At 34.9% G+C, this 26,572-nt stretch overlaps 2 protein-coding genes across 5 annotated transcripts in view; one reads left to right on the plus strand and one right to left on the minus strand.

The window, feature by feature from the left end:
- Positions 1 to 14,787, plus strand: part of LOC148955244 (uncharacterized) — a 48,992-nt gene extending 34,205 nt beyond the window's left edge. Inside the window, exons 3-5 of the mRNA XM_089108114.1 lie at positions 1,265 to 1,379; positions 6,110 to 6,484; positions 13,457 to 14,787. Of these exons, the coding sequence (XP_088964240.1) occupies positions 1,265 to 1,379; positions 6,110 to 6,484; positions 13,457 to 14,214 (1,248 nt within the window). The 3' untranslated portion in view covers positions 14,215 to 14,787. The remainder of the gene's footprint in view (positions 1 to 1,264; positions 1,380 to 6,109; positions 6,485 to 13,456) is intronic.
- Positions 14,788 to 15,497: 710 nt separating this feature from the next.
- Positions 15,498 to 26,572, minus strand: part of LOC148955245 (paired box protein Pax-6-like) — a 64,923-nt gene continuing 53,848 nt past the window's right edge. For all 4 annotated transcript variants that reach the window (XM_089108118.1, XM_089108116.1, XM_089108117.1 and 1 more), the window contains 2 exons: positions 18,991 to 19,166; positions 15,498 to 16,691 (listed from right to left, as the gene is read on the minus strand). In XM_089108118.1, coding sequence (XP_088964244.1) covers positions 16,346 to 16,691; positions 18,991 to 19,166 — 522 coding nt within the window. In that variant the 3' untranslated portion in view covers positions 15,498 to 16,345. The remainder of the gene's footprint in view (positions 16,692 to 18,990; positions 19,167 to 26,572) is intronic.

Below are 26,572 nucleotides of genomic sequence, written 5' to 3' on the forward strand. Positions count from 1 at the left end.
CATCTTGAACATAGTGTCTAGCCTGCGTTTGTCACAAATGGCTTCTGGTTTCCACCACAGTTTATATCGTAAGATTTACAAGCTTTTTGTTTAGACATATGATTGTAAAAGTTGAAACATGGATTTTTCAATCGTGCTTTCTGAGACGTAATGCCTTTTTAAGTGAAGATACGGATTAGATGGTGTACAACTTCTCTTTGTATCTCCAAGCTGAAATTACACAGACTCCCTTCAGGACTTTGTGTAATTTCCATGGTCCATGTGGCCCCGGGCCCTATTCGCCATAAATTACCTCAGAAACTGTGGTGCTGCCCCCTTCAAATCTCCTAAAAAGCTAGAATGACACTTGCAAATAATAAAAAACAAATTATATTTTTCGCGTTAAATAATTTGGCTAATCAAGACTTTCAGTCTTGTAGTCTAATCTTATAGAATAATTGCTGGTCTAGAGCCATTGGAAGGATTGGAACGCTGCTTAAGCTTGACTTCAATGTTCGTCGTAATTTCCTTTCATTTTAGGCTCAATCATAGGCCTCAACTGGGTCTTTCACTTTCCTGAAAATATTTTGATTCTTTAGTGTAGTTTGCATTCAAAGACTTGTCGACGTTACATAAGACGCATTCTTTTAAAATGTGGCTAGTAATTTCGAGGAAAAGTTTCACAAACAAAAGTAAACAAAATTTGACGAACAGATTCACTGCCTCCTTCCCAGGATCCGGTTTATTCATATTTAATATTAAAATCTTACCTCGAAAGTCCGATAGTTGTAACCAGCCATAATAGCCTTGTTCAAGAAGCAGTAATATAGAAAAATACGATGCGATTCAAACATTAGAAAAGCATTTTTTGGAAATGCCAAACAATATTAGAGTCTTATACGCCGAAAGTAATATTTGATATTCAAATATCGTCTATTCTTTTCCTTCTCCGTCAGCAAACCAGTTTTAGTAATGGAAAACTAGTCTGTGGAACCCCTGATATCAGAAATAGTTTTTTTTTCAACAAATATAAATATTAAGCTCCAGCAGGTATTTCTTTGTTTGCATGTTTATTTTTCAAATTTTGTTCTTTATTCTGTGATTTTCCACACCTTTATCTTGTCAACTTTTTGTTGCAATAATCAGAATGAACACTTATAAACTTACAAGAAAGGAAATGTTTAAAGAGTGACCAACAAACGAGGGATCAAAAGCCCATGTTTGACAATGTATGCTTTTTTATAATACCATTTTTTTTTTGTTTTTATTTTGCTGTTTCTTTTAGAAGCCAAAAAACAGCATTAGCTGCTATTGGGAAAGTCAGCCATCTGGATGCTTAAGACCTCAGTGCCCCTTTGCACATTCTAAAGATAAGGAAGAGTTCCTTAAGGATGATAAATGTAAGTCTTTAGATCCCTTTCCCCTAGTTCAATTCCATAAAACCAAAAGGAAATAATCTTTTACAAATGTTAGATAGGTTTTTTGCATTTTAATAAATGACTGAATAAATGTGCATAAGTAGAAATACTAACCCTACAGGGAAAGTTGAAGTAAATTCTGTTAGTGTAGGAGGAGAGAAAAGTTAAAAAAAAACACTTTCAGGTAATGATATATCCAGAATGGTGGGGTGAGTGTCCCGTGACCGATGTTTTGGAGTTTGCGATCTCCAACTGAAGCTGAACTTGTCACTTACTAAAGGGAGACATATGCATCCTCGTCAATCGTGTGATAGAATATATGCTATTAGACTACTTTTTGCCTTTTTCTGAAATCCCGAAGTACCTTGGAATGGCTCTACCAAACGGTTTAAGTTATAAATCTAAATTTTTAAAACAACTTACTACATTTAACCCTTACTTTTTTTGTTTTGGAATAGTGCTTGCTGATAAGCTTCCCTATCACTTGCACAGTAAACCTATAAACCCTCTGAATTGAGCATCAACAAATGAAGAATCTGAGGTATGCTTAAAACTGATAAATGCCAATGATAACCTTACAGCCTAGGCTGAATGATTGTTTATCTTTCCATATATTTGTGAATCGTTGCAATCGCCAATTTACTGTCTGATCTAGAAACGTTACAAAACCGTCGTTTTCATGGAAATAGGAATGTGGTCTAAAAAGTTATAGACAAGGATCATGAGAATGATAGTTTATGGTTCCAAAAATAAATCAGTTTTCAACATATTAAGTTTCAACGGTGAATTATTTTATTGAATAGTGTTTGAGTCCCATTACCCTGTGATTATAAACCCCGAAGGTTCTCCAAAATGTTTTTCTACAGCTTTTTCATTGGGCGAAAACTGCTGACCCGTGAGAAACTTCTGTTTTTTAGGAAGAAATGGAAGTGTGACGGAGCCAAATCCCTGGAATAGGATGGATGTTGTAGCACTTCATATCCTTCAATTTTCCAATATCCAAGGTGCTTTTGAGGGATGTGCATTAATCCTGGTGGGAAATAATCCTTTGTTTATTGTTAGCTAAGTGAGCTTTCACGAATATTGTCTCCAGCTTTATTGAAAAAATTAGAAAAATACTCCCCAGTTATTTCCCGAGGACAAGGTAGTGTATTTATGAAATTGCCTTCCCTCCCCCCCCTGCCGAACAAATGTGTCCGTGGCTATTCCATTTGATGACGCCCAATTTGCTTGTTTTGGAGTTATAAATCCAGCCTCCATCCATTGTATGGGACAAGTCCTCGATTCTGTTGTATAATGGTAAATCCGTGTTACATCTAGTATCACAGATCGGGCATAAAATTGCTTGTTTTTCATAAAATATACTTAGTAATGCTTGGAAACTGTCTTCTGGATGTGTTTTTTTTATTGTTGTCCATGTTGCTCTCATCTTGTGTAAAGTTTGTTTAAATTCAATTCCTTGTGCAAACTGTAACTGATATATTTTTTTTTATCCTTGTAGAATCATCAGTGTTTCAAATCTTCCTACGTTGATCTTCCAAAATGAAACCGTTAATATTCTAAATAATTCCTAATATCCGGTTTTAGGATGTTACGCAGATCATCTTAGATGCCGCCGCGGTAGCTTTGAAACTCGGCTGTCCATTTTTTGAAGATCAAAATTGAAGAGAAAAGTTGCCAATCCCCTTTAATATTTGTTTACAGTCCAATTAAGAATTTTCTTTTTTGGTATGAAACTTGTTTCTTGCGAAGACTTCATTTTTACGGCTACACGAAATTCAGTTTTTAGATTTGTAGTAGCACATGCACCAAAATTGACTTAAATGACTACCTACAGCCAGGGGCGTAGCTCCAGCATTTTTATTGAGAGGGCAAACAAGTTCCACATCCAGAGAGTCATGGGGCATGGGCTATATAATAGCTTTTTCAATTTATTGGGGGGGCAGCTGCCCCCCGTGCCACCCCCAAACGATGCCACTGCCAACAGCAAATGACCAAAATTTCATATAGTGTGTAGTTACAGCTGTGTTAACCAGAAAAATGACATTCGAATAGCAGTGCCACCTATGGTTAAGACCCAGGAAACTTCAGGCCTTCCTAATATGTCAATATTGGTACTATTAGCACACAAAAGGGTCATTTTGTATAAAATTATAATCCTTATTAGATAATATTGTAATTGTAATTTTATTATTTTATTTTAAGTATAGCTTATATGTGGGTGATTTTGAGAAATGATGTTAATGAGATCTTGTGATTGATGAGATGTAATGAGATAATTAGATGCATGGTTTTAAGAGATGTTGCGAGGACGGGTGTTTGGCTGACCGCGCTAAGCTATTGAAATTATCACTGTTATTGTTGCTGCTACAGACATATATGAAATTTTGAAAATAAATTTGCAGGAAGTTTAAGAAATTCTCCACAAAAATCATTTTATTGAATATCCTTATTTCTCACTCTTAATGTCTGTGGTCTTACTGTCTTTCTGTAAAATTGAACCAAAACAAAACGTTGTTTATTTTATTTGAAACTAAGGGTAAAGTTGAACCTACAATGAACCGAAGTTACCTGGAATATGAACACGATAGGTGTAACTGTTGAAGCATTGAGGTTGAAGTAATAATTAGATTTACGGTGTTGAAGAATTGTAGCAACTTTTGATTGGCTTTGGTTACAAAATCGTTGTGGGAGTAACGCTTTCCATTTATTTTTTAGCCAGGTCGATTAAACACGGTAGCTGTCGACCCTCTAATACTTTTAAGAATCTTATGTCTTGAAAAGAATAAAAAAAATAATATTAAAAAAAGATGGTGATGTGTTTCTTAAAGATGGTTTCAAAATACGCTGTTTCCGCTAAATACAAACTTTATTCTTTATTTGCCGAAACCAAGTCTTTGTTTTTACTATACAATGCACCATCTGTACATGCTAAAACTGTATTATTTGAAGTAAAACACGACTCCTTACCCAATCCTTAAAAAAAAGAAAAGAATAAAAAAAAAATTATAACATGTGCTTGTTGCCCAACTTCTTATAAGATAACAAAATTTTTCTTGCTTAAAATGCTTAGGAAACAAAAGTAAAGGAAGGTAGACCGAATGGCAAATTTATGTTACCCTTTGCCCCTGAAGATGAAGGTACTCTCTTGTTTCTGCTTACAAGTCATTCTCTGTGTTAGAAGAAAAGTCCAGTTCAGTTTCAGTTCCAATTATCTATAATTTAAAAACAAAATACATAACTTACATAACGTCACTGCCAGGCTATAATTTATTGTTTTTAAACTGCTTGGCTGTAGTACCTTCCTACTAAATTGCAAGTGAATCCAGACATTTTTATACGGAAGGTGAAAATCCATTCCCTTGCTCCCCCTTGCTTAATTTTCTTGCTCCGATTAGTTTCAAGTGGAGCCGAGCACTTTCATGCAAAAGTTGAAGAAGGGAAGCTATGGCTCTGGAAACCGTGATTTTCGTATCCCATTTGCCCAATCCACAGTCTAATTTTGTACTTTCAATTATACAGGCTGAAAATTTTTGCGTTATTTTGCTTCCCCCAAGGTGCAATACCCTAACCTTTCTACTAAAAAGTTGACAGGAAGAGATGGGGGCTGATGGAAGGCCTAGGGCCCACTTAGTGCCTCCATCTTGTTTTCACACCGAATCAGGAATCAGCTGCTATTTCCACAAAATCACCACTTAGTTTGTTCTTTTTGTAGAAATATCATCCGATATTTTTTTCAAGTATGTACCACGGTAATGACGTGGGCATTGTTGTCACCTTTAAAATTTTCGAAACAGTGCAACTTATGAAAGAACTTATGCGAAGAAACTAATGCCACATACTTTTAATCAATTCTTCGAGAAAATTGATTAGGATCAAAAAACAAGATTAGTTCGAAGTTCAAAAGTTGATTTTCTTGCGATGGACCGATTTTCTAATATCACAACCAAGAAAGAAGCAAACGGTGACCTTCAATCTCTTAGGTGAACTTATTTAGCAATGAGAGAACTATTAAAGCTTAGGAAGCCCATTTGATACCATTCCTGTGCCCCAGTCGTAAACGTAGAAAATGAAAACAAAAAACTCAACCAAAACCACAAACAGGAATACCTTGTTTAAGCAGATGAAGATACTTTGGATCCGTGGGGAAATACTCCGGATCTCTAAATTTTTTCATTCATTATTCTAAGAAAAAATTTGGGTGGTGGGTCTAGGGAACTGATGGACATTTTAACCATTTTTAGATTTTAGTCTAATCTCAATTTGTGATTGGCGTCTGCTTTCGTGTCAGCATCAATGGAGCTAAGCTCTTGAAATCTCAATCGTAGCTCAAAGAATTGAAAGCTCGGCAAAATAACTTCAGATCATCTCTTACATAGATAGGACTATGTAAGTCCCCTTGATGGCATGAGGGCTTTGTAACTTCCTCTCTTACATTGACTGTAAAACTCTACATCTGTTCTCACACTGTAGGCGCTGGCTCAAGGACAAGTAAAACCTTCTTTTTATCCTAGATTTATACGCACCTATCCAGCTGGCCTGGAGTCCATGCTTTCTGTAAAACCCGCAGCGGTTAGAACGTTACCAATTTCTCGCAATAAACTGAAATTGGCGGGGCAAAAAAAAAGAAACAGGACATAACTAAATTGTTAGTCCGATAAAACAATTAATTGAAAAGGCTCACGTTTAAAATTAAATATTATTGTTTGCAGTAATGAACAGTGTATCGATGGGCACCCCCAATGGCATTGTCAAAGAAACAGCTTGTAAAGGTAACTTGAGCGACAAGAAGAGTTCAATCCGTGAAACTCTTATGAAGAAACATCTGTTGGAACAGCAATTGTTTATTCTGCAAATGAAACAAAAAGCTGCTGAAGATTTAGAAAGAAAGAAGAAAGACTTGAGTATGGCTGAACGTTGTATTGGAGAAAACGCTGATGAAAATATGGATGATGTTGACCACCCGAGTTCAAAATTTAGCTGGGAAAGTAGCTCTTCGCAAAATGACGAATTTTCCCCTGTTTCGGCCTCGCCTGTGCAGGCTTCAATTCTACCAAGCTTCGTGGTTAACATACGTGATAGTGATGGTAAGTGCCGTCTTATTATAACAAACTAATTCTTTACGAATGCTTTGATCTGTCAGATTTCGCTTTTTGTTTATGATCAGTTATTTGAAATAATGCATTTTTATACCACACTGTTCTTCTTATTTCTATCCATTATTCTTTCTTTGTTTTACCCTTACAGAAACCTAACTCTAGAAAGGGGAATTTGACAAGAATATAACTATTAACAGATTCTGCTTTTAATGCTGATTCCGAATCTGTAAAGTTTACGAAATTTTAAATTTACCCGCCAGTATTCATTAGCCAAAGACAATTTTGATAATTTGTGAAAAAGGGGGCATCCTCCTCTCCAAGGAGTGTGATTTTGGAGATGAAAGGAGTGATTTCGTGAAAATAGTTTTTTGGTGTAGCAGCCGATGTTTTAGGGAGGAAAGCTAGAAAAGCAGCTGGGGACATTGGAAAAATAGCTTTAAAAGCTTTAAAATTGGTAGGAGAGAGAATGGTTTTAAAAAGCTTTTAGTGATCTTTTCTGAAAATAAGAAGGAAGTAGGGAAAGTAGAAGAAGTGAAATATGAATTAGGGAGATACAAAATGGAGACTACGAAACAATTGTTGAGGATTGGGAAGATGCAGCTAGACAACATTAAAGTAAGAGACACAACTTACGTGTGAAGAAACTTAAAGGAACTACTCAGTCCACACTAGTCCTAGTGGATAGGAACGTGGCTTGAATTAGTGATAAAGACAATGTTATGAACTCATTATAAAGGATTAAGAAATGGTGAAAATAGTGAGAGAATTCTTAATCATCTAAAAATGAAGGAATATCTATTTAATAAGGAAGGGTCGGAGGTAGTAATAAAAATACTAGAAAATATAAAGCTGTTGATAATGAGCGTATGTTAGGCCTATTTGAGTTTTTAATGTAAGGATGGTACTGAACCCGAAATAGGTAATGCAAGATAACAACTCTTACTCCCAACCGAATTTAGCTGAAACTACCACTCAAAAGACGTCCATTAAGAAGAATATATTTTTAATGGAATGTTTTTTATACACAAAAAATGCATTCCGTCCCACACAGAAGTCTCATTGAGTCCAGACCCACAAAACACATCACTAAGACACTAGCTCTTACTTCCTATATAGTTTGGTTGAGATCTGACCATATTTTCTGGTAGATGCTTTGACTACATTTTGTTTGGAACCTCACAAGGCGAAACTGGAACACTTTCACAAAAATTCTGTTAAGATCCAACTAACTTTTTTTGTTATATGTTCTGATTAAAAGAATTGAGGAACCCTCCCATCCCCGGAGGGGTTGTATCCGATATGAAGCTCCAAAATGTACAACTAGAACGTTTACTCTTACTTTCTGCCAAGTTTACTTGAGATTTGACACTCTGTTCTGTTATCGATCCTATTCTGATGAACGAGATTTAGGGACCTCCTCCCCCTTTCACTCCCCCAGAGGTCGATTTGGATTTTGATCTTCAAAGGTAAACTAGCATACTTCCCACCAAGAATGGTCAAGATCTAACAATTCCTTCTGATGAATGTCCCGATTATAAAATATTTCAGGAATCCCTCTCCCCCCCCCCTCCTATCCAAGTCCCTACAAAAATTTAGTTTGCGCTGGACAGCCAAAAAGCATAACTAGAATGCTAAATTATATTTTCTATTATGTTTGGTTGATGCAAACATATGATGGTCTTCCGGTAGATGCCCGAGCCTTATATACAGTATATGCGAAATTTCACGAACTCGACCATAACTGAAAATTTCATTTAGGGAAAAAATGGAACTGGAATTTCCAGGATAACTTTCCTGAATTTCACAAGAGATACATAGTTTCTGATCTAGGGGTTCAGTGAGGCAAGTCAATGTTTTACGTGGTCCCAATATTAAATGACCCTCCAAGAAATTGAAAATTCAGAGATAAGACAGTTTTGTTTTGCTTCTTGTTATGCCATTTCGTAGATTAGAAAAGTTGTTTTCATTATTTTTCTCTCGTATTTATAAAAAAAATCGGAAGACTAGAATGTGTCTTAGAACGAAGAATAGGGTACTACTAGCCAGGGTAGTCACAGGTCAAGTATAGCTCAGAAGCTTAAAGGGTACTTCAGAAATTAAAGAAGATGTGCTCGATGCTTTCCAGAGGAATTGTCTGAGGACAGTTTTAGGGACCCGTTTGAATAACCATGTTAGTTGGGTAACAGTAAAAAGCACGAAACTTGTGGTTCAATCCCATTGGCTGCGGCTATAACGAAAGAAGTCTTAAGAGAGCTAATCACCTTTTTTCTTATTAAGAATGACGGGGCGCCAAAAAATTGTGCTTTTCGGGAATCCGCTAGGGCCCAAACAAATAGAAGGGCGTCCTCAACTGGGATGGGAATATTAAGAAAAGATATATAGGAAGCAAAAATTTTATGGGAGGGAGCAAAGATTGAACTTCTAAACAGAGTGGAGTGGAGAAGGAGCCAATGCAACAGTGTTGGAGCAGTGCCTTGGGGTTTTTGACGAGTTGTCAGTAGTGTATATACGGTCCAAAAAAAAAACAAAAAAAATAATGAACGGTTATAATTGGCCCGTATACAATGATACTAATAGTTATAAACTATTACATAGTTGCACACCAATTATTCGTGAGATCGATGGAGCTTTTTTGGCTTTTTTAAGTCCTAAAAAGTGTACCCTTCCCTTTCCCAATTTTACAAATCTCGATGAAAGATCCTTAAGTCAGTTTCATGAACTTCCAAAGTACCTGAAATAAAAATAATGCCAGCTGATGCTGACACAATACCATCAGAGAAAGAAAACTTGTCAGATGAGGAAGAATTGCTATTTGAAGCTTATTCAGGATTGTTAACTATTATTTCGATTAATCTCAATGGTAAAAGTTAATTGCGGAAACAAATTTATGGAAAATATGTAAATTATGTCGAATCGAAATCAAAAGGGCCACCATAGCCTAAAACCTCACTTTGGAGAATTTCAGCCCCCCATCTTGACCAACAAGGAAAATCGCGTTTTACATGGAATTAGTACTAAGAAAGAATCAAGAGTGTGCTCCAGTTTCTTCAGCAATAAGAGCACCATTAAAGTTTATAGGGTATCTTTAAAATTACCCGCTATAAAATGCGAACTTGCTGACACAGTGATGATGCGTGGGGAAATATTCTAGATAAAGACATTCTTTGTAGCATGCTGAATCTATTTTGAGAGCCATTTGTATACGATTGTGCGTTTACGGTTCCGGGGAATGTATGTGATCTTTAGAAAAAAATAAATAAGACTATGCGAAGAACTAAATTGAAAACTAAGCATTTAAAAAATTGCATTGTGAAAACATCACATCCCTTTGCAAGTCTCATTGCTTTGGAAAACCCTTTGAAAAATATTACTTACTAAAAGCATATTACTAAAAGCATAATTAAAAACATGCTTCTATTGCACGGCAAACATTGGTCTTCCAACTCTAGCTCCCGGTGCAGCATGTTAGTTAAGAGAAATGTATGGTTTAGCTTTTCCAGGAAAAGACGATTGGTCTAACAGTAGGTCTTAATACTGAGAAGAAACCCCCTTTTGATGAAATTACAAACGCTGTATAAAATGAAGATCCACCTGAAAGATGTTTCTTTCTTCAATGCCTTGGTAGCTCTGGAAGATATTTATTTGCAAAACTTTTTAAGTTCAATAAAAATATATATATATATATATATATATATATATATATATATATATATATATATATATATATATATATATATATATATATATATATATATATATGTGTGTGTGTAGATATATATATATATATAGAAATGAAGATCGAAATAAGGTTTTTTAAGGTCAACTAAACAGATCCTAAATGAATATTTCGGGAGGACTACCGCTTTCCTTCTTTAGCACTATAAGAGAAAGCTAGAGAGCAGCACGTCTTTTCAGGTTCTATCGAAAGGACTAAAATTATCAGTCACACCCACAAATATGCCTTATAGTAAAAATATTGCCAATACAGAAAGCGTTATTCATGACTCCCGTGCTGAAATTCAAGAGGTTACAGAAGTTAGTTACACCAAAGTTTGTTGATTCTGTTGGACCCGCCCTTTTGTTATAATCCCAAATCAACCAATCTTAGCAAAAATGAACAATGTACCTTACCTTCACTACACAAAGACCATTCCATGGTTGTTACTAAAGCAGATAAAGGTAGTACTGTGGTTGTGATAGATCCATATAACTAGGATAAAAACATAGAGAGATTCTAAGCGATTCTAGCAATTATGAAAAACTAGCTTCTGGTTCCACAAAATAATATGTTCAAGAAGTGCGAAAAAAGCTTACTTATCTAAAAGCAAAAGGTGAAAGTCACAGATTAACCTTATGAAAAGTTTTATCCTCGGGCTGTACGGCTCATCGTTTCGGCCAATTGTTTTCTCAGTTAACAATTCTACAGCAAAGATAGAATAAAAAAATCAGAATCATTTCGGCCACTTGATCATACTCATAAATCGCACCTCAAGAATTCTAGTAATTTGGTTTCAAAAGTGAAATAAGCTGAAATAAAAAGTTTAAGTGAAATAAGTGAAATAAAAACATCAGAATCATTTCGGCCACTTGATCATACTCATAAATCGCACCTCAAAAATTCTACTAATTTTGTTTCAAAAGTGAAATAAGCTATGGTCACTGCAGATACGAGAATTAGTAGTTTTTGATGTGGAATCGATGTTTACCAATTGTAATCCCCAAGAGGCCGAACTCAATCTGGATAAGAAACTTAATGCTAACCCGTTTGTCTCTGAAAAATCTACACTTTTAAATCAAACGCTTCTTCCGCTCACAATTCTTTGTAGTAAAACTTCTTATTATTTTTGTTATAGAGGTACTTTTTCAGACAAAATTTGGGCCTCCAATGGGGACCCCCTTTCAACAATAGAAGCTGGTCTCATCATGGAAGACCTTGAAGTATAGGCAATTCTACAAAGTTTTAATAAGCGTAAATTTTGGGGTCGTTTCAAAGATGATTTTTTATTTTTGGGAACATGGAGAAGAATCTCTAGAATCTTTCTTTGGAATGATTAACTTCATGATATAAAACTTAAAATTTAGTAAAGAATCAGAGGAGAATAGGTGTCTTCCATTTCTGGATGTCCTGATACACTTAGATGATACGTGTCCTGAGTTTGAGGCTTATGGAAAACCTACACATACAGATGGCAAGTTCTTGTATTATTCTTCTAATCATTATCCTGCTGTGAAAAGAGGGATAGTCACTTCTTTAGTTGATAAAGTAATACGTGTATTTTCACCACGTTTTCTCTACTCAGAGCTTAACCACGTCAGGTATGTCTTATTTGGGAATAAGTATCCTATCATTTTGAAAAATTCTGTGATATTAAAGCGTATTAAAAAACGAAACAAATAGACGCAGATAACACAGATCAAAAGGAAATTATTTGAAAGGGGTATCAGACCTCATTGCCAGAAATCTAAAGAAAAATTATATTTTCATTTATTGTAAACCCAGTTAAACTACGTACTAGGTCACAAATTAATCAGGTTACAAATCACAAATTAATCCCGTCCCTAAGTTTAAAGTGTACTTTAAGAAGAATTAGAAAATTCAAACCATTTTAATAATCTAATGTAAAAAGGTGGGAGCTTACACAAAAAAAATGCTACATTTAACGTATTTTGTTTTGCTTCTAATGTTTTTTCTTTTTGTGCAGGAATTTGTGAACCTAACATTTAACATATAGGTGTGCTGGGTTTTGCCTAATACACTTTTTTTCAAAGAGCTTCACTGCTTCAATTTTGGACAGCCGAATTCAGCTTAAAAAAATCCCTTCCGGTGAGCTTTCCAAGCCCAACTCGCCTTGTAGACTGTAGTGTCTCGATTAACTTGGGAAATTGGGATTTCAAGTCTTCGTTTCTAGTAATACAAAATGACGAATTATTTTAGGGAATTTTACTATTATAAGTTCGTGCATCGAAGTTCGCTGCTCTGATTTCCTAAAGTTCATTTAGCAATTTTGGATATGAGGATTTTGAAAATGGTTTTGTATTTAATATGGTCATGCTAACAGCCATTTTATGAAAACCCTGAGATGGGTTTATTTTAAGTAAATTTTGTTCAAGATGCAGTAGTTGTATCATTTTCCTTAAATATTCATGACTGAGCTAAAAGCTGAATGCCCTAGCTCAAAAAGTAAACTCCCATCAGATATTTACCTAATCGTATTTGCACCTTTACCAACTCCCATTGAAAAGCGGTTCACAGACAGGCAACTTTTATTTTAAAACGTTTACATGTGCTCTGAGGGCGGGGGCCTGTTTTGCGTTTGTTGATTGACGCTCATATAATTTATTATTGACTTTCTCGATGTTTTTTTTTTATTTTAGTTTTTTACAAGTTTTATATATATATATATATTATATATATATATATATATATATATATATATATATATATATATATATATATATATATATATATATATATATATATATATATATATATATATATATATATATATATATATATATATATATATATATATATATATATATATATATAATGTATATATATATATGAAGCCTGTTTAGGATTCCATTTTCTTAAGAAGAAGAAGATGAAACCTCAGTGTTTTCACGATGTATTTGAATTCCTCCACAGATGTGTAATAGAAAAGAGAATAAAGTTTATCTCAAAAAGAGGAATAGTCCTTCGTCAGGACATCTGAATTAAAAATAATTTATCTAACAAAGAAGAAAATCTACGGTCTTCTTATTTTTTGTTTAAAGTTTTACGCTGACGGACCGGTGAAATCAATCGACAATATAATATTCGTTCTTTGTTTAACTATTATGTTTGTGCGTATTGGCAGTATCTTTTTGAAGAAGACAATGTTTTTGTGTCTATTCTAATAAGAATTTTTGTGTTTTCCACATTGCTTGCTTTCTTTGAAATGTTGTCTTTTTATTTAGATTCAGACATCGAATTGGATGTTAGTCGAGCACGAAATGAGGGTGAACCACATGATGTGAAAACTATTGATGAGTTAAAACTTTCAAAAATACAAGCTGAGCAAGAGTCATGCTTCAGCTATGGCGGTTACTGCCAGCTTCCATTTCTTCAAAAAACGGCATCGAAGATCGATCTTAGAGAGAAAATTAAACGTAGTCAGATAAGCAAGAGTGATGAGGGTTCAAGAAAGCAAGAAATTCACGTGAAGACTATTCAAGAAATCAGAGCTGAAAAAATAAAGAAGGAAAAAGGCGCTTTGTTCAAAGATGAGGATGGTTTAATGTCTGAAGGACTAAAACGAGCAAGTGATTTAGTCGAAAGTCAAAATAGTAAAAGAGCCAAATGTGATGAGAGAGAGTCGATAACTACAGTGATGCCTCTACTAAGGAAAGACTCGTGCTTAGCTAGTTTGGAGAGTATAGAACACAAGCATGACGCATTTATCTGTTCTGATGATAAATCGATCGAAACGCCATCTAACGAAATTAAAAAGCCTATGAATCTTTCTCACTCCATAAACTTAGAAAAAGCTGAAGAGTTACTAAATTTCTCGGGGGAAGAAGAGACTTTGAACGCGAGTAGTAATGATGGACAACCTCAATTATTATCGAAGCCGAAACACTTAAGTTGGAAACAAAAGGGCTGTGAACCTAGCAAACAAGCGGACAATGACTACATCTTAGAAATAGACGAATTTGATGCTTTATTTCCAGATTAACCCATTTCCTTTTTCAATTTTATCTTTTCTGACTTAATTTGCGGCTCTTGTTAATGAATTTTAATAGGGAACAATTGGATTTTAGAAATAAAATTTTCTAGTTTGTTAGAAAAAGTTAATTTCTATGTACATGTATCTGCATGCTAATTGACTGCGGACTATAATAACTATGTTGAAACTGTGATGAAAATTGTTGAATAACTATGTTGAAACAATGATCTTGAAGGAGAAATAAGAAATTGCCAACATTGTCGATTGATGTGTTTGAAAGTTTTCGGAACAGAAAACTTTAGCATCCCTAGTAATTATCAGGAGAAGTAAATTGAACTGCATTGTCGAATATCTGAATTGAACAGATAATGTTTATTTGATAGATCAAGTTGCAAAATTTGGTGATAAGATTATAAATTAAGAGGAAAACCGCTAAAACTTGGGTTCCTTCCTCATTTCTACGAGATATGTCGCTTCTCCAGATGAAAACATAGAATGCATATTATCATCGCAACATACAAATATTAATATAATTTTTGAAAACTTTAGTACATAGAGAGGCAATAAATCTAGTCGATCTGGCATTTGACAGCATTTTTGATATTAAAGACATTGCAAAGGGCTTAAAATGAATATGTGACGGAAACGAATGTCATATTTGGATTGAGGATGAAATTATGATTCTAGATGTATGTTTCTTAGCTTTCTGAATACTTCGTTAATGTAGATATTTACCTTGTGGCCAACGTCGTTATAGTCATTCAGTTAAAACATGGAATGGAAATTAGAGAATTAGTTCTAAATCTACCCGTTTAATCAAAAAGCCGAAACATTATGGGCCAAATTGAATTAGCCCAACAATACATTTAAAGAAGAAAATTTCTATACGGGTCGATATGGGTGAGTAAACTGGCCAAGATATAAGGGGATAATTTGTCTGTATTTAGTTCCTCTATCACCCTATCACCGCTTAAGATTGTTGAATAAGATACGCATACTAACGCAGTCAGATAATAAAACGCTGGCCTTTTCCTTCTAGCATATATAGCATTGCAGTTCTATTAGAATTTTAGAAGTAGACTTCCTGAAAATTGTTAAATCATCTGTATTAGCTAACACGTGCAAACACTCCCTTTGAGACCGAGCCCTTTAAATTTGTCGGTAGCTAGTCTGCCACGTTGTTGCCTCGTTGATATTACGGCATGGAAAAAAAACGCCAGGATATTTGGTGATTAAAATTTCTCTGTTATTTAGTGTTTAAAAATCATTCCTTTAGGATTCATCTCCCCCTAATTTTGCATAAAACGAAAGTAGAATTGTGGACGGTTTTGTTTATTTTGACATGCAGCATACAATAACTTATAACTCGCACTACGTAATGAAACTTTTGATGAATAAGTTTAAGCACTTGGTGTTGCGAAAGACTAGTATAAAAAGAATAAGAAAAACACACTGGCTCGATGACTCTACCGAGAGCACTTAAATTCTCCGAAGAAAATGTATGCACAAGTGTAACTCTGAGGTGATCAAACATATATGAGATTTAATAATAAAAAAAGAGTAGAAAAAAGAAAATTACTTCCAAAAATAATGTACAGGCATCGAAAACATTAAGCGACTCTTACACCAAAAATAGTTGATAGAAGTGTTTCCCAGCCATTTTTGGCTGTATTTTATCGGATCATCTTTAAAACTCAAGTGACCTCCCCCCCACCCGCCACCGTCCACATGGCACGTAAATATCTTATTCAAAAAGTGAACTGTTCACTAAAGAAGGCCAGAATTCTCAATAACTGGACCACAAATTCTCAATTTCTGCCTTAAGAGTCACACCTTCACTTCAGTGGGACCTGGGTGTTATAAAAAGAACCCTGACTTGGCGACAATTTTTGTCCAGCATGACAAAACTTTGTAAATCTACAATAAGAACCACCAAGATTCTTCTTTCCCTTAATTTTGTTTTATAGCCATGCTTACTTTACACATTAATCAGGATGTTAGGTACATAGTATGGAAACATAGTGTTTGCTAAATCTGTATCATTGTGCTTGTACCTCATATTTTCAATAAGCAGCTCTACACAACCATTGCACTGTAGCTATTCTTGATTTTGTCACCCATTGTACAATCAAGGATTTTACTACCTAGACCAATATTGCTGATGGGTAAAGTCTAACATTTGACCTGAGACAGCCACTGGAACACTTACACCTGGTGAAATCAAACCCGTTGGTCCTTGATGATGCATCCCATATTGTCCCATCATATGTGGCTGATATTGGGTATGCCCCATTGCTGCTGTGTTGCAAGAACCAATACTAGGTCTAGCATAAGCACTAATTGATAGTTGATCATAATTTGCTCTTGACCAGTAACTGGTTTCACGCTGCTGCAAACAACTCGGGGAGGAACTTTGCTCAATGTGGGCTGACAGGGGGGTCGGTGTCTGAACTCCGAAAGCCGGCATAGCTCCAACAGCCATTGCACTAAAAATAAGTATTGCTCTTGCGTTAACTGGTCTGTCCATAGCTTTTAGTTCGTAGGAGCTAAATAATCAGACACAAAAGACATTAAGGAGATAAATATGCTGTTAGACCTGTTTTACTTATTATGACACGCTTTCACTTATTTTTGTTTAGTCAGGTTTGTCCAAGTAAATAAAATACAATCATAGAACATTATAGCTAAGAAACAACAATGACAATCTGAAGCATAAAAACATTCTAGGTTTCATGTAAAACACTATTAACGTGACCAAGTTAAATGTTTCCTATGTTTATCATGAGTATTTGCGCTCTCTTCTGTTGTCATTGTTGTTTTTAAATATTACGGATATTAGCCACGCACATCCACCAAAAGCAGGGTGGAGGGGCAACACTCCAACTAAGAGTAACGACACTGCACATGAAAAGGATAGTATTACAATATTTTTAATCCAAATTTGCGAAAAAAAAGTATATTTAAAGTATTATCAACTTTTTTTTAAAATATGGAAACAGATGATCTTACGTTACGATTTTTGCACAATGAATATATGTACATCCAAAAACCCTTTATTATATGCATTTAGCTATTTTCCCATTAAAAAAAAAATCTTTTCTTAAACAGAGCGGATTATTTCTTCTCTTGGTTTTATTTAGGGCAAAATTAACAAGCAGAAATGATGAGACCCATGAACACAGCCAGAAGAGTCTTGTAGGGTTAACTATTTTTAGAGTGGAAGAGACAATCTACCTGGACCTAATACACACACTGTAAAGGAGATAGTATATTCTGGTGCAATTGAAACGTTTGGGCAAAAGCCTTGATAGAGTTTTCGAGGAAAGGAATAAATAGTGACCTCCTAAAGTATTCTTGGTCTCGAAACAGGGATCTCCAAATTTTCACATAGGTCACGAGATTTCTTAAAATTAAGAGAAAATCTGACACCTGTCTCGTTTCAGGCCTCTTCTAACTTCTTTTTAGAGTTATTGTACACTCTGTAGCGGTGGAAAGGTCAAGATTGTCTCTCTACAGGTACAAACTTAATGGTAAAGTCAGAGAAAACACACTCACGATTACAAAGAGGCTCACTAGGAAGTCACAATTTTCAATCGCTCTTTGAAAAGGCTGAGTCTTTCGTTTAAGAAACACTTGTCCTCTGTCTAAACACTTGTCAATGATAATGGTTCCAATTTTTTTGTGTGTGGCTTTACTGATACCTGCCTTTGCATGAAATTGGTGTGGTATTTCGCCTTTTCATTATTTTGGAAAACTGTCCTTGGGTCTTTCCATTTTCTTAACGCTACACTTCACCAATTTTCCAGAATAAAAGCTTTGCGTCCCAACAGCAATGCAGAACAAACAAAAAATTAGGGGGGTGAACCACACCCTTGCTGTGCCTTTGATGAGACCTATCACAAATCTTGGGAGGAATCGAACCCATGTCACCTCTCCCCTCCAAATTTGTACATCCAATACACTTTTTCGGCAGAGAATAAATGAAAAACAAATGAATTTTTCAAATGAAAGAGGAAAACTAAACCTTAGAAAAATCAGAAATTTTCTTCTATGAGGATTACTGCCAGTCCCCTCTAAACTATGCTCTTTACGTAAAGTTAAAATTTGAAAGGTTTGAAAATGCAATAAAGATATACTATTGGTACTTGCAAATGCTTATTTTACTGAATGCCTCCAAAAACATTCAAATGAGTTTTATTGTTTAATGCCAATGCAGTTAGATTTTCTGTTATAAAGAAAGTTTAAACTTCAGCATTAAGAGAAGAGGCTTGGAAGGGGTGACAACAATCTTGTGTAAAATAATTTTTTTTTGTTTTAATTTTCGATGTTGATCTTCAGTCTCATTAGAAAAAAAGTAGATGTAAGTGTGGTCGCGAGGGTCCTTCAATTGATTTTTATCCAGTGATTGCTTCGTGGCAGTATGTTTACTGACTAGTGTGCAGGATTGAGTGGCCATGATTAGGACTACAATGTTTAAGTAATCCCAGCGAAAGGCTATTTGATACGATTTTTTGTACTATATTCAAATTAAAGTCTCAACATGTGGTTAATATGCCACAATTTTTAAGACTTTGTTCTTGTTTAAAATCATTCAAAAAACTGTATCCCGTAAAAGGCAGCAAAAAAGCCTGTTTCTATTGTCTTATTAATTTCAAAAACATTTATTATGACGTAAAGGAGTAACTTTGCCTTTTTCGAATCATCCAAAAGTTATGCAGATAAGACAAATCAACAGTTATTTAATGATAGTCAATGAGCAAAATAAATAAGATTTTGTCAAATTACCTGTAATCACTGTTTGCTGTGTGGTATGGAGGATTGTAAGTATTGCTAACCATTCTCGTCGGACTAGTTGAACCATTCGTAAGAGCTGATGCTGCATCTTCCGTGGAGGGTGCCCTTCTCTGATTTCGTAATTTTTCCTCACGCCTCCACTTGGCCCTCCTATTACTAAACCATACCTGAGATAAAAGTATCGTTTAGTTATTATTGCAACCAAAGCAGACAAAATAACAGCAATAAAAAATAGTCCTTTATAATGACTTGGTATTTATTAATGAATAACGTTTGAGCTTGTAGAATGGCTCTAGTTCTTTTTATTCTCCTTATTTATATTCTTCTTAATGGAAAAGACATGAATATCTTTGTTTTGGTTTCTAAACGAAAATCAAAAATCGTCGACTCCCGGCATACAGTTACATTTGGAAAAAGAAACAACGACAAAAGTAAGGGGGCCCACTGCTCTCTCAACACTCCCCTTTTCAGCTAGAGTTTAGAGTTTTTTGGTTGCAAGAAAAAAAAGTTATGAACGTGAACTCTTCAAAAACAGCAAAAATTCCAGTATTTTTCAGACAGTTAAAAATTTCCAATTTTTCGAAAGACAATAGTAATTACAAACAGTAATATATTTGATACATTTTTATATAAGGTTTCGAGACGGTCAGCTATACAAAGCAATATTTCAGACAGCTACTCAAAAGAATTATACGAAGCCATGCAGCCGAGATACCTACGCTCAAAACGAAGGCTCTTCATTCTCGGTGCGAACAAAAAGCTCCTCCCACTTATTTGCGCACTTATTGTCCACTTATTGGTGAGCCGGCCAAGTGGTTTTGTCAGTACTTGTTCCGTAGGTGATTATTCTTTGTCTACCCGTGAAAAGATCTAATGCCGCTTGTGTTTATACGTTCTCTGGAGCACTCGGTCCGGGTTTTTATAATGGGTGAGACAGGGAAAGATCATACTGCTAATTATATAAACTGTGATTATTATGGACGAGCAGTCAACTGTGTTAAATTATGCTTTTAAAGCACCTGGATACTTAAGTTTTTTTTATTGTCCTGTTTAAATGTTTTACATGAAAGATATTTGAAATCTTAATGAAAATTTATATTTTTCATGACTCAGTGAAGGTCTATAGCTTACTGGGGTGTCAATCTACGAAAGTGTAGGAGAGGGGAATGAACTTGAAAAATCTTTGAAGGTATAATCTTGTTGTTTTTAGAATTTAATCAATAAAAATTAAAAAAAAAGGTTTTTTTTCAATAAAATACGAAAAACAGGTATTTTTAAAGTCTAGTGGGTAGTTGACGAACCTGAGTATATACATTCCAGACAAATCGAAGAAGATCATATCAGGTAGAGGGACCTTGTGGAATATATGAATAATAAAATTATAGGTAGAAACTGAATAGCATATTGCCAAAGTGATAACTAGAAGTCCTTAAGTTCACAAAAGCTTAATTTATAGAGAAATAAAAAGTAAAGTCGAGCTTAATTTATTGAAAAATAAGAAATATAGTGGACATTTCTAAATATATCAATATCAATTTCGGTGATAAAGGAAAGTACCAAGAATTCTTGTATATTTTGATTTAACTGGAAAAATTTAAAGTGACAGGGGATATGTTTTGGTAAATAGCTAGACAAGGTATAAAATATGACTACTACTACTAACAACTGACTGCCACACCAAGCCACCTGAGGCCAACACACCTACGCATGCCCCTACATCCCAATCTATTTAAAGCCTCCTTCTTTACACCCTCCCAAGAAGTTCGTTCTCCCTTAAATCCTTCCTCACGACCTACTCCCACCCAATTCGGGACGATCTACTTTTCGTTTGGTCCTAGATCTTTAGCCAAAAAGGACAATCTTTGGCAGTATTTTATCTACAGAATGTGTCCTAGCCATCTCAACCTTTCTCTCATTATAGCCTTAGAAAGCTGAATATGACCAAATTTTTCGCAGAGCTTACTATATGAAATACAGTCAGTCAGACGGTTATCCAAAACAATCCGTCAAAAATGGCTCTGGAAAAAATCAAATAAATTCTTTTCAGAGCGCCAAAGTTTCAGAACCGTACTGGACCATGGCCATCACTGTGGCTTCCAGCATGCTAATCTTGGTTCGCAGAATTAAGTTTATAATCTTTCGAACTTTTTTCAGCTGTAATAAAAGACCCTGGGCCTTGGCTATTTTGGTTTCAACATCTTCACTGCATTCGCTATCTTTACTTATAGTACTACCTAGTTAAGCGAAGCTATGCACTTGATCCTTCTTCTATTTACCCAACATCACCTCATCACCTTCACTTATTCTCTGCCCAAGCGACTTAGATATTAATTTTCAAGCCCATTCTTGCGCTCTGAGCTCTCAAACTTCCAAAAAATCATTGATTTTGCTAATGTAATAATCTTTATCATCAATATCATGAGCATAATCTTTATCAAGTAGAGTTTTTCTTTATCATTTCTTTCCATGCTCTCCCAAAGCCTTTTCTGTGTTCCTTTGACACTTATCAATTATAAGAGTAGAAATTTGGTCGACACATTCTCCCCTTCCCAAGACGACACTGCTCTTTTCTTACAACTTTATCTACAGCCTCTATCAATACTAAGCAATTTGTTTCTTACAGAAACCAGGCTAATGCTTCTATAATTAGCACACTCGCTTTTGTCGCCTTTCTTCCCTAAAATAGCCAGGTACTTCTCCCTTTTCCCAAATCACATTATAATCACCAGTAATGTATCCCTAACTTCAAAACTACCAAATTTAAAAAGCTCATTTACCAGACTATCACCTGGGGTTGTTTTTATTTTTTAATCCATTTAGTACTACCTCTAATTCTTCCTCGCAAAAAAAAAAAATCCATTCACTTCTAAAGTGTCCCAAACTTTACCGTTCTTTGCTATATCATTTCCTGTAACTTTGTCACGACTTACCAGATTCTCAGTATGTTCTACCTATCTCTCTTTAACTCTTTCCTTATCACGAATCGGGGTTCCGCTCCCATCTTAAACTGGGACAAGTCCAGATTGACTATCGCCTCTCAATTTTTTAGTGTGCCATACTATGTTTTACTGTAATGCCGTCTGGCTGCATCTTCTAGATCTTCAGCAAATTTATCCATGACCTCAACTTCGCACCTTGTTATTTCATATTTTAATACTTACTCCACTCTCCTTACTTTTCTCTTAGTTTCAGTTGACCTTTCACATAAACACTCCCTGTACAAGTCTCCCCCTCTTCTCTACTAAACTTGAAGGTCTTCACAAATATTCCTAGCTACTTTTCTAACTTTCCTCCCTAAGACACTATCTGAAATTTCACAGACTATTTTCCTTACTTATTCAAACTATCTACATAATCTGGTATCTTGTATTGATCCTGCCAGTCTTCTGTGTACAATAGCATAATCAATAAGGTTGGTCGTCTTACCGTCTTGTGAGAACCATGTCAACTTAAGGGATATTATATGACCAAATACTGTGATGGTTATAACTAAACTGTTATACCTATTAAATGGCAGCATCCTATAATAATTACTATTTTCATTTCCAGCACTAAATTAGCCTAGGCTAAGGTACGATCTATCACTATTTCTACGTAACTGTAAGTAAAATTTATTCGAGTCAGTGCTGACTCCATCAATCGATTCTGCAGGAGCATATACTACTATGACTGATGACTTATATTTTCAATCATAAAATTAGCAACTAGCATTCTATTATTAATACCTTCCCAACCTAAGCAAGACTTAGCAGTTTCCTTGTTCATCGTGAGCCCTAGTCCATGACTATGCACCCTATCCTTACTCTGAGTAAATAAATCCTATATTACCTATTTTAATGTTTACTACCCCGTGGATATGGGTTTCTGTTCTGAAACTCCTAACAAGTCCAGTGTAAAACGTTTGCATTCGTCAGCCAATATGTCAATAAGAGCACAGATTTAGTAGGTTTTCAGCAAGTTTTATAGGCAGAAGATGGATGACTACCGAAAGATAAAAGCCATTCAAGATTAATTCCAAAATATTTTTATATTTTAATCCTTTTAGTTCTATCTTCCTAATTAATATGAAAGCTTTATTAAAGCTTAATTTAAAATTTGGGTCCTGCAGTTTTTGGGTGCATGAAATGGGTGTTGTTCAAGGTTTGTACAAAATGAATCCGTTATTTTACCCTCAACATGTTTCCGTAAAAAGGGTATATATGACGGCCTTGGACCCATATTGTACTCTTAGTCCAAATGAAGGGAGGCTAGGGCAAATTCTTTCTTTATACTGGTCGGAAGAAAATCTTGCTAAAAATCAGGAAATGTTGGTTGAAAAAAAGACTATAAAGTTCAGGTCCCATCGATAGAAAAAGGTAAAAAAAACTTCTCCGTAGAAAAACCTACATCAACTATGAAAAACATTACAGGAAGTAAATGAAAGGACGAAGTAAGGAATAAATAAGTATAAGTTATAAAGTAATAAATAAATGAAGTAACTCAGTCAAATTAAGCTTACAAATAGCAATAGCCAATGTTTTGCACGGAGTACAGTTCGTGGTAAGAAAATACGAGAAAGGAGTGACTCGGCTCAATAGTAACCGACACTCTAAAAAACAGCATTTTGATATGAATAGATACATCAAACAAATCGGCTTTTTATGCTGGTTCCAATTATATAAGATTAGTGTTACATATCAAAAGCTACGAGCCGGTGAAATTTTGCCTGCTTTTCGAAAAAGGGGGAAAGCATCTACCAAAATCCAAGAAATATTAATGAAAATCCCACCATCAGATTCAGTCTATCAGAGAACCCTACTGTAGAGATTTCAAATACCAATCCCTAAAAATTTGGAATTTGTTATTTTTGTTTATTTTTTTTTAACAGAAGAAATGTCACGGATGCGTGTTTAGTTGTTTATTTATTTTTTCCCATGGGTGATCGGATCGAGCCAATGGCCCTAGAATACCGGGAGCCCGCTCGTTCGAACGGAAATTAAAAGTTTCGTGCCCTCCTTAAGTGGCCAAAAAGATTGAAGGGCAACTAGCCCTTTTTTGTCCCGAAGTCGTCCAATCAAAATTTTGAAATAGCCATTTGGTTCAGCATAGTTGAAAAGTCCAATAACCTCGTCTTACGTGACCCTCCACAGACAATGGGGAAAGGGCTGTAAGTACTGCAATTTGTCCACTGTTTACGTATAGTGTTTATTATTGAGAAGTATACGGACATTTTTTGGAGTGAGGCTTATTTTATGCGGGTAAAGGATTTTCCACGGGGGAGAATTTTTCATGGGGAGGGAAGTTGACCGGGATGAAATTTTCTGGGTAAATTTTACACTGAGGGAATTTCCCAGAATTCCTATACAAAATTCATTTTATCTGTCCTACTTTCTCTTTGCAGACTCAATTTTACGAGTGTTCTGGGGAATTTTTTTGCGGGGTTAGAAGTGTATGGGTCATTTTTCTATAGGGGGGGGGGATTTCCCGCGGGATAAATTCTCCATGGGGGATTTTTTTGCAGGAGCAACTTTCCATGGGGGTGATTTCTAAGGAAAATTTTCCACCGAGGGGGAGAGGGGGGATTTGCGGAATTATTTGAAAAAGGATCAGAAATTAAGTTATTTCAAATGAAAGTATGTCAAGGGGGATTTTTTAGACAAAATTGTCCGTAAAAAATTACCCGAGGGGATTTTCAGCGAGCATGGAATTGTGTTTCATGAGTCATTCCCAAAGAATTGTGACAAAAAGTCAAACTTTAGCGTAAAGAGCAAGTTATTGAGAAGGGGGAGCCTCCCCTCATATACGGAATAATTTCTGGTCCTCTTAAGTTTTAATGTTGGTCCTTACTTTTAGTTGAAAAAACTTTTTTTCTTTAATTTCTGATCGTTTTTCAAATAGTGCTGGGCAATCCGGCTCCCAATAATTCCTGGTAGAAATATTTATTTTGTATATTCTTTTTTCACTTAACCGTAGTTATTGTTGCTACTTTATCTAATTTTCATTATGTATTAGCTATCCCTCCGAGTCGAGAACCGAATATAAACTCATAAAAGAGAATCATGTAAATAGCATTATTGTCGTAAGCGGATTAGCTTCTAATTTGTTCTCAAAAGCCCCACAAAATTGAGGTGTGAAAACAAGGCGACAAATTTTGTGTAGTTGCTGGAGAAGAGAATTGATGAGGGACATCAGCTTATTTCCTAGAATATACTTTTGGTTGTGCGTGTAGTATTTTTGGCATGATTATGCAATCGACAAATCAGTAATATCTAGTAATTCCATCAACTGATTATTAAAAAAATAATAGTTATTTTTTACCTCTCATTTTTAATTAAGTGAAATTAATTAGTAAGTAGTTCATATGCCTATACAAAGAATAGTCGGTTCTTTGTTATTCTTTTTGCTTTTAAGCATAAAAGAAGCAGAAAAAAGATTGCAGTTCAATACAAAATATATATTTTCTTATCTTTGCTTTTTGATATTTTTTTCTTGACTCTTTAAATCTATTTAGTACGGTGCCTTGTAGGGAAAGCTTAAAAATTCCGACTGCAATTCATAGAAGATTAATTACACAGAAAAAATACTAAAACACTGACTGTGTACTAAAACACAGACAAATACACTAAACACATTGTAATGAATACAGAAAAACACAGATTAAAACTCTTTCAGCTTTTACCTATACTACGCATTATGTTTGACTTTATTATGTTTTATTTGATATTGAAAGAGGATACAATATTGGGCTGCTTCATTTGAAACTTAACTGCTTTGGTCTCTCAGTCACAAATGAGTTTAAATAAATAAAAGATTTTCAAACAGCAATGCTATGAAATTTTTGCAAATTAAGGAACAACCTTCTCTTGAAGATAAAAGAAGAATAGAGAGGAAATGAATGGCACTCAGAAATCAATCTTTTAATTGGAAACTGAGATATCTTTGTCATCTTGCCACAAATATATAAATTTTCCGGGAATGGGTGGTGTATCTGGTTTTACCAGCACTGTGCGGTGTCAAAAATTATTTAAATCATAATCACTCTCCGCTAAAACACTAAGTAAAGATCTGTTCGAATGTTTTGAACGGTTTTCTTTTTAGTGCGGCAAATTCCTCCAGATTCAGAATAATAGTTTATTCCATGCTTGGAAATAGTCCTTTTTTGGGTAATTTCAGACTAGAAGTCTATAAATTCTTCAAAAATTCTTTTTATCCTTATTTTTGGACATAAATTCGAATCCTCTTGTCGCGGAACACTTTATAGAACAATAAAATTCTATAATCTATAAAAAGATTTTTCATGGACATGTGCTTTGACTCGTCAAATTTATCTTATTGACATGTATTTAATGGAGAGCGAAAAACTGAAAAACTCAGCTTGGCTTTTTTGTTTATTATTTACGGATAGTCCGCTGCATACGATCCGTTTCGCATTGTTCTTCAAGATAAGACGAAATAAAATTTGACGTCTAAGGCTCAAGATTCTAATTATTCCAACAGATGAGAAAAATAAATATTGCTCATTTAGAAAAAATCGAAATTCCTAATCATTTTTAGAACCAGATTAAACACAAGAAATAATTTAGACGAATCGATT

Source organism: Artemia sp. Qi Xiang Cuo, chromosome 2, assembly GCF_049724085.1.
Source record: "Artemia sp. Qi Xiang Cuo chromosome 2, ASM4972408v1, whole genome shotgun sequence".
Lineage (NCBI taxonomy): Eukaryota > Metazoa > Arthropoda > Branchiopoda > Anostraca > Artemiidae > Artemia > Artemia sp. Qi Xiang Cuo.